We start from the raw sequence: 9753 nt of genomic DNA on the forward strand, positions 1-9753 counted from the left end.
ATATTTATGGAGCATTATTCAATTATCACCTGTATATGGCGGCTTTTCATGCCAACTGAAATCATTTTTTAAATCGAGACAGGCTTATGACAAATAAGTTGAATGTTAATTACGGTCTCGTTAAACCAGCATGTCGCAAATCCCATGACCATACTCTTCATTGTAATTACAGCCTGTCGCTAGGTCGAATGCTGTCTGACATGTTTCATATCATTTGTTAGACAGCCCTTTCCATTGTTCCCAGGGGTCTCTATTTACCGTACTGAATTTCATATTCTCTATTGGATTAAGAGATTGATCAACGTTTGTTAACATCCTTTTGTAAGTAACGAAAAATTAAACAATATAAATGGAAATTTATAAAATTATATAATACCCATGGGGAGTTTTACAATTCAAATAGGAAAAAAAGTTGCTACATATGTATATTGTTAATGAATTTTGTGTCCATCGGGGCTTTTATACAAGACAATAAAGCGTGTGTATTACTTTCTGAATAGATTGATATAACCATACGCCTTAACATGTGATTATATACTGTGTTGCTACGTGTTTTGTTTCACTTTGATATATTAAAAGCGCGTACGCTAACCCTGTCATGTACATTTAATTTTATATGCAATGTTGCACGACTCCCAATAGATAACAAATCTCTCTCCCTCACTCTCTTTTAAACTAAGAGCTTTATTTTTAAAAATAAACGTAATATTCTAAAATATTGTATATTAAAGATATTGAATAACTTCTCACCTCACATCCATGAAATGGAAGATCTTTTCTTTTAATTAGTTTAAAAAATTTATAAGTAGATTAATGCCTGTTATGTATCCTATAGTTGAAAGACACTTTACCGGCAATTCATAATCAGGGTTGCATAAAAATGTCTTTGAATTCAATACAGTATGAATTTCGAATGTCTTAACAACATTCATAAACTATAGCACTGCTCAAACGAAACGATTTCGATTCCCTGTTTGTGATAGAACTCCAGCATTTCCTTGCTTCTCAAGATTGACATTTCGTGTTCTCGTTCTCCCGACATAGAGAAATCGTCTGGACCAATCCCACAACCACCTTCTGTACTAGTTCTGTATCCAGGATGCACCATCAACTCACAGGTGATGACGTCATTTCCTGGAGGACCGTAAACCTTTGCTATCTGTCGTTGTAATCGTTCCAGTGTCATGTCTGGCCCCATAGTTTGCAATCCGACAAACCGGTCGGTTACCCTGAACGGATCAAGTATTGATTTTAATCCAAAGTCTCATTCACAATAAGTCAGTAACTTTTTTAATAAGACTTGAATGTTACCATATCAGGGATGATATATGACAGATTTCTATACATGCCAATAGATGGGTTGACAATATGATGAGTACGATTCTAAACAATGCAGAATAAAAGAAAACCTAGTCTACATAGGGTAATGTTTTGCTGTTATACTCATCTTCAATTTCAAGGACAGGTAACATGAGTTAATTATTTACATTTAATAAAAATGAAAGACAATTTGTTCGTAAGTATTCGCCATCATTTCAAATTGTACTACAAATAATCTATTATGCTGAATATTTCCGACAGAGGAAATTCGGACAAATGAATTAGTGTCAAAGTGTTAGATAATTTCTGTAAAAATAACCATTTATTGCTAATTACGACTTTCTATGATTTGTTGCATTTGGAGTTATGTTTTTATTTTGGATGAAGTACGTTATACCTCGGAACGATGGACTTTTTTTAGGGCATGAGAGGTTCTGAAGCCGAAATCAAAACTAAAAAAATCTATATGCATTATCATTAATTATATATCTTGATTTCAGGATTAAAGTTACTATTATGATATGCAAATAATTGATAGATGAAATAGTTGTACAAGACACAGGTATCTTATATGGAATATAAAATATAGTTTGCGCTTATTATTAGTATAAGATTAACTGATAAAAAGGTGAAGATAATGAACAGTGATAACTAATGTTAACAGCACTATCCATGGTGAAGTCATTTGATCAGAGATCAAACCTCAAGACCATAAAGTGAGATTAGGCTTAAGTCTAAATTTCAAATCCAGCTAACTTGTGAAATCATTTACATAAACATATAAAAATTTCCAGTATAAGTTTGTATTTGAATTCTTTATATAAACTTACAGACTTTTTAAAAAAAAATATCTGTGTTACGTAAATCTTGAGATGTAAGCTAGTAATCAAAACTTTGACTTAAGCTATTCTCAGTTTATGTTCTTGGGAACAGGTTTCGATTCAGTGCAGGAACTACAAATACTTTAAGAATCGGAACAACCAATGGATCATACATGTATGTTAATTTGTGTTCTTACCATATATCGCTTTCCTTCATGGAATTTTTCGCCCTTGCAGCATCCTGAACTATTTTTCGGAAGAATGAATCAAAGTCGTCAACAGCGTCTGCAGACCAGGAATACACGTGGTTGGGTTCAAGGTCTTCGTATGGACATCTTGTACTCCGCACCCGGTTCTCCTGTAGAAGTGACCCGAAAACTTCACAGACACCTGGATTTGAAATACGGAATGTATTTTATACAAACACCTGCATCTGAAGAAATATGCGTGTTCTATATTACATATACTCACATTCACATGCCAATGCACAAAAACTCGGATTACGGCTAAAGGAAGAACCTAAAATACCTTAATGTTCATTTGAGAACTATTCAAAGTAAAACACGAAGAAAAGGTGAAGATAACGAGCAGTGATGAATCTGATAACTCCTATAAGGAATACAAAATTCAGACTTTGACAAACACGGACTCTCTCAACATACCAGAGGTGGGGTCAGGTACGAAGGAGGGATGATGTATGTTGCCCCCGTCATGGAGTCTAAACACCTTAGCCAATGGGATGAATTTCAGAGTTATAGTTATGGTCCCTATCCCCAATAAATATTCACCTGGTTTGTTTAAAAACATTTCATATCATGAATTATCACTATATATTATCTTAAAGTCTGAACCCGATTGCAGGTGAGTGAATTTCACAGTACTTATTGTAGAGGCTCGGTGCAATACTTAATTTGCATCTTACCATGGTTTATTTACTAAATGTCTTAGAGTAGGATATATCTAAATATTCAATGCCCCCTAACTCAGCCGGAGTCATGAATTTCACAATGTTGATACCGTAGAGACGTCCATTTTCAGTACAACTGTGCACCATCTATTTGGACTGCACGCAAAGGAGCAGAGAAACGTTTTAAAACTGTACTAATTTTGAAGTTTCAGTCCAACTCAGAGGGCGAGTCAAAACAAAGAACCACAATGGTAACAAGTTACACGACTGATTCCGGTACATGTTTAACTGAAAAGCCAACACAACACAATTCTGTTCATTTTGTCACATAGAAACATAAATCACCATCAGATCTACAGGATCATTATTTTTCAGGCTGAAATGGTGAATGTAATGCTATACTCTTATGGACATGTATGCCTGCAAATACTAGAAATATAATTGCGTACTATTACATTGCGGAAAGAAGTATCCCTTTCTTGCATAACCCCAATCTGACCTAATTCCAAATTATACCTCAAGCTGTCTGTATCTATTCGTTAAAAATCCCTAGACAAAGCCTCTTATTTTAGAAAGAAGTCGTGAAATACTCAGCTCGGAAATAACCTATAACAAGGTGAACGCAGTACGTTTACATATCATTGGTTCTACTTCTACGAATTGCTGCTAAGTTATGAGAGAGAGAGAGAGAGAGAGAGAGAGAGAGAGAGAGAGAATAAACGAGTTTTACATGTATCACAGTGTTTGTCAATGTACATGTAGGTGTCTATACATAACAAAATACGACGAAGCGTAAAAGAAAATGTTGGCTCATAAAGAACACAACATTGGATTACAAGATGTATATTACATGTATACCGAAGATTTTATAATTTTCCTACAAGTACATGAATTGTTCATCTTAAAAGAAAGCGTGAAAATAACTAACATTGATCAATCTCATACATGTATAATGAGTACAAAATAGAGGATTGGGCAAACACAGACCCATGGACACACCAGAGGTGGGATTAGGTGCCTAGTAGGAGTAAGCATCCCCTGTCGACTGCTCACACCAGCCGTGAACAAGAAAAGATATTGCAATAGGAAATTCAAAATCATGTTGAATTTAAAAATCTAATAAGATTTTATTAAGATCGTGTGTGAAAGAAAGACGAAGAATGAAAGGCAAATTTATCACTTAAAAACTAAAGCAAAATAAATGCGATTTTTCAATGAGGCTGATGATCTACATGTGCCGTTTGTAGTGCTGTAAATTCCTAAAGATATGCCTGGAATTTATTATCGCGGTTTCGCGAGAAACACCCCTCGCGAAAAAAATATTTCTCGCTTTTATTTTTATTTTGCTAAAATAAATGCAAAACCACTTGATCAACAAAGCACTCGCACTCGCGAATTTATTTTTTCGCGATTTGACGTCCACGAGTCCTTTCGCGATAATAAGTACTCGCGTAAATTAAGGAATCTACAGTATGTGTATTTTCTGTAGAGTGAATGGATGGTGGACCTTACCTTTTTATTTGCAGTGTACTATATCTTTATTAATCAACCAATCAAAAATGACTACTAAAGCTGACCTGGTACAAGATGAGCATGTTGATGTCCGTCAATATGTGTTGGCTTATGTCCCATCAAAGACTCAAATCGGTCTATCTGGCTCTGCATCTCCTTCTTAAACTGCAAGATAATCAATGAATACATCAAAATAGCAATATAGAATCAACTCCTTGATGCATGTAATGATATTTCTGTGTACTTGTTCAACGGTTTGCAATAAATTCAATACAGTTTTTTTTAAAATTATAAATAATATTAAAGCACTGTAATTTAATACAAGTTAAATTGATACAAACTATACCATGCATGGTAATCTGGTGTTTGATAGTAGCTAAACATATACCGGTAGTATGTACATTGTATATGCATTGACTGATCAAACCAAGGAGAGGAATTAAGATTTTAAAGTCCTCAAAGGATTATTAATCTTAAAAACATGATTTATAGTAATCAAGATAGATACAACATTCTCCCACAACAAACGTCTGACTCACATCGTCTAAATCTATGTCCCCATTTGCCATGGCTTTTCGAAATCCGAGGTTTCCAAGAAAGTGACCGTTCTCATCTGTTAAAGTACTTCTCTTTGTTCCGACAGGTATCCCCTCCGTGACATTTAAATGCATACCTGAAACCAACACACAAAAATACTGTACTCTTCAATGGTATATTTACCGACTTAAAACACGAGATCGAGATGTAGCCAAGCTTAAGAGACCGTGCACTGATTATTTTGCATGGAAAGGTGTCAAAGATAAGGAAAAGTAATCAATCTCCTAAATCGTTTAAAGAATATGGCAAAACCGGACATCTGAAAACAACACAGGTGGAAACAGTTACCTAAGGGATAAGGCAATCCCCTCTTGACCGGTCACAATTGTTCGTTATCTTCAGTTTTATCTTGGTTGTTCTGATGGTTTAATTTCTAAATACATTCTGTCATAATTAGGCCGAAAGTTGTCTGAGTTTTTGTATCTAATTGTTAGACCGTTCTTCAAATAATGATTTAGCAGCGGATTTTTTCCTGATCACCGGTTGCGGAAGCTCAGTGGTCGTTCGCCCCGCATGCGGAAGGTCGTGGTTCAAATCCCAACCACGACAGACCTAAGTCGTTAAAACAGGTAGTGACAGTTCCTCATCAAACGCTCAGCATCAGGTGTGAATGTCACGGGTCCTCCGAGATGTCCCGTGTCAGTAAATGTGGCACGCTAAAGAATCCTCACTGCTCAATGGCCGTAAGCGCCGAGGATAGGCTAAATTTGAAGCCCTTTACCGGTATTGGTGACGACTCCATATCAGTGAAAAATCTCGAGAAGGACGTTAAACAAAATACAATCAATCAATCGTAAGCGGGATGTCGTGAGTTCGAGCCCCGCTCGTGCCATGGCCGCGTCAGACTTAAGACGTAAACATAGGTAGTGATTGCTCCTTTGCCAAACGTTCGGCATTTAAAAGTAAAAACCACGGGTCTTACTTATATGAACTTAAAAATGGAGGTCCCAGGTCACGGCTGGTATTAGCACGTTAAAGAACCCTCACTGCTACGGCCCTGGGGCGTGTTTTACAAAGGAACTTACGACAAACTTTACATACTGGAATTTTCCGGTTTATTGTAAGGTCATTCACTCCAAATGCAAAATATTTCTTTAAATTGTTGAAAATTAAGCCTCAGAAAAGTTTTGCTTTATTCACTTAAAGTAATAACTGTGTAATACAATTTAAGACTTGCGACTTTGTCGTAAGTTGTTTGTAAAACGGGCCCCAGAGCGTTAAGCATATGTCTAAATTTAGTGCTTCACCTACAACTGGTAACGTCACAAAATAGGTGAAAAACTCTCGACGGGTCGTGAAACAAACAACCAATCAACCAACCGTTTACCTGATCAAAATATACGGCTCATGATGGATGTAACTGGTCAACAGGGGATACTTACTCCTCCTAGACACCTGATCCCACCTCTGGTGTGTCCATGGAGTCGTGTTTACCCTACTCCCAATTTTGTAGTCAATAAAGGATTTATGAGATTGATCCATTTTCGTTCATTTTTTCGCAAAACACGAAATAGATTACTTTAGCTTCGAATTGGAATACTTTCAATGTAGATGTTTTAAACAATTCTAAATAAAGTCATGTTCAATAATCTTTGAAATTCCACCAAGATCTACATCTAAAATTCCATACATTGAAAGCAGCTGCGATAAGTGACTTTAGGAAATTAATGGTAAAATCAATGATCATATATTGAAAGGCCACAACATTATTTTAGATATTCTTTAAAACTTGTATTTCAAAAAACTTTATCCTTCAAGGAAATCTTTATCAACTTGATTAGTATAGAATAACTTTGTGAATCCATATTATACATTATGCATGTACATGACTTCTAGGAAGTTTTAAGATATCTTGTGTAATTCTAAAAGTAAAATATCAATTCATTGATATCAACGTCCGAAGTTTTGTGATTATTAGCTTTGCACATGCAAATAATTACGAGCAGAACGTTAAAAATACATTATTCTATATTCATTGTAAAAACAGTTCTGCCCTATGCAACAGGAAATAGACGAATTTAGTTTAGAATTGAATTCAAGAATTTGATTTTTATTTCACCTAGAATCAGTAACTGCATATTATAACCACGTAAAGGAAACGCTCGCTGTAACACTCTCTTTAATATAGTTTCTATTTTTGGAAACCTACTGCTTCCTGTAGTATCTAACATTGATTCATGTTCCAATCAGTATTCGAGAAAGACGAATTAAATTACAAGCTGAACAAAATTCAATAAAATCGAACGTTTTCTCTATACTTATTTTTACTCCATTTCTTTGCCCCTTCTTCGTTATTAAGGTATTCAATGTATAACAAAAGGATAACAAAAAAACTTATTGACGCAAGCGTCAAATAGTCCGCAAAAAAGTCGCCCCCGATACATCTAGGCTAAAAAGCTCCGATCACTTCCAAATATCGAACAAAATAGTTCTTACTTCTTACTTTTCTGATTGGCTAGGTAAATCATCTCAGTACTCATTTCTGCCTTGTAATTAAATGTTAATCGCGATAAAGCACACCACACTTTAGATGAAGACAGTTTTGAATCTTTGTTGACCTAGTTCCTACTCTGTTGTGCCATGTGGGTTTATCAGGGGCAGTATAATTGTGGATTCTGTATATAAAATTATAACATTTTTTAAATACACTTTAAATGCATATATCTATTCAAAATTACTGCTACTGATACTTAATTTGAATGTTAATCAGGTGAAACAGAAATTTCTTTTGCATCAAAAATAACATATTAACAAATTCCACAGAAAACATTTTCACCCCGCAGAAACACATCGTAACTCTTAAAGCTTTAAATGTATGTTGAATACCGGCCCGCCTCTTGACGGCCCATACTGAACAATTTTGAAGGACTTCAATCAAAATAAATGTTTATCGTTAGATAATGATAAAAATCATATGACAGGTTAATAATGATAAGAAGCTGACCTTTCTGCACTTGAAACTTTTCTGAAGAGTTATCTGCCCTTTGTAAAAAATAAGAAAAATCTAATTTTCTAAGAATAAGTGAGGTAAATGATTTATTTTATTTCATATCTTTAGAAAGAGAAAATGTATGTAACTTTCTACCAAGAGAGTTATATGATAATATAAATAAAAAAATTAAATATTTTAATACAACATGCTCTTCCCATAGACTTTAATGTAAAATTCTAGTTGAAATAATCAATCAGTAAACAAAATTTTGAGAATTCCAATGGTGGATTATCTATTTGATGAACCCTTCAAAATGATAACATGATTACCAAAATCCCACCATCCATTTACTACATATGAAATATGGTTGGTATGCATTAATTACCTTCACATATTTTAAAAATAGCTCCGCGTGTGAAAACATAATACATCAACAGTAAGTTCATCAGGCGATCCGTGTGAAACGAGGCTGCACGTGCGTAAGTTCATAGATCTGTCAATCTACGATCACCTCATCAAATGTCAAAGTACATGCATGCAATTGCCATTTAATATTTTTTAAAACATCGAATTCTGAAAATGAAAGGTGAAGATAACGAACAGTGATAAATATCATAACTCCAATAAGCAATACAAAATAGAGTTGGGCAAACACGGACACCAGAGGTGGGATCAGGTACCTAGGATACATGAACAAATATGTATACTATACGCCTGTACAATATACATGTGGAAAACACCCCACATACATGTGTGTTACGATATATCGATTGACGTTTATATACCACATGGTCAGCCATACCTGTTGGCATACGGGCTTCCTTTGCTCGTCTCGCCCCATCCTCCGCAGCGATGCCATTGACCATCATCGTGACCCCACTGATGACCCCTTCCCGGAAACAGTCCACCATTCCTCTGTTCCTCTCCACGCTATAACCGAAATCATCGGCGTTAATGACTAAAAGCTTCCTCATCCCCGCCCTTCGTTATCTTTTCTGGTGATAAACTAAGGGAGCTTAGAAGGGTTTATACATGTATGCAGTTGGTCGATCAAACACATGTAAACTCTATTCCACGGGTTGTGATTTCACTTGCACGGCTTTGGGGTTGACTTTTGTACTGAAGCTTGCGTATCTTCACAGAGAGTGTTAACAGGAATTCAGTGTTAAGATATGCAGGCTGTCAAAATTCAAATATATTCCAAAAGTAATAATTTGATTCAAGGTGTCATTTTTTATTCAGTAACTGAGTAATCAAGAATTTTTAGATGGTAAATATTGGTTTGATTTTCACCTACTATAAGTATGCTTGATCGTGTATGGAACAATATCGTTTGTGATCGTTTGTTAATCGCACATTATCGATCATGATCTACCGTTTTAATCGTGCTTGAGATCGTTGTGTACATTTCATTTTCTTCCTCTTTTTCAGCGTGTTTACATAAATACATGCATTATATATCTTATAAGATACATAAGAGTAAAATGAGTCTGTTACTGAGTGGAATCATACTTTTAAAGTGATAGTAATTGTGCAACGACGGAAAACTACATGTAGATTGATGTGTACGAATGTGGCTTTTCTCTCACTGACCCAGTTTTCACCCCTAATAAACAAGCGAAGATAACGAAAAATGTTCAATCTCGAAAATCCAATACAAATAC

General features: G+C 35.2%; 1 protein-coding gene across 1 annotated transcript; it reads right to left on the minus strand.

The window, feature by feature from the left end:
- Positions 1-341: 341 nt before the first annotated feature.
- LOC130048387 (carbohydrate deacetylase-like) lies at positions 342-9103 on the minus strand. The gene is made up of 5 exons (XM_056145043.1): positions 8892-9103; positions 5100-5233; positions 4626-4725; positions 2339-2531; positions 342-1229 (listed from the first exon to the last, which is right to left on the minus strand). Exons 1-5 carry the CDS (start codon positions 9061-9063, stop codon positions 929-931), a joined length of 900 nt encoding a protein of 299 aa, XP_056001018.1. The 5' UTR covers positions 9064-9103; the 3' UTR covers positions 342-928.
- Between the last annotated feature and the right edge of the window lie 650 nt (positions 9104-9753).

Source organism: Ostrea edulis, chromosome 7, assembly GCF_947568905.1.
Source record: "Ostrea edulis chromosome 7, xbOstEdul1.1, whole genome shotgun sequence".
Taxonomy (NCBI): Eukaryota; Metazoa; Mollusca; class Bivalvia; order Ostreida; family Ostreidae; genus Ostrea; species Ostrea edulis.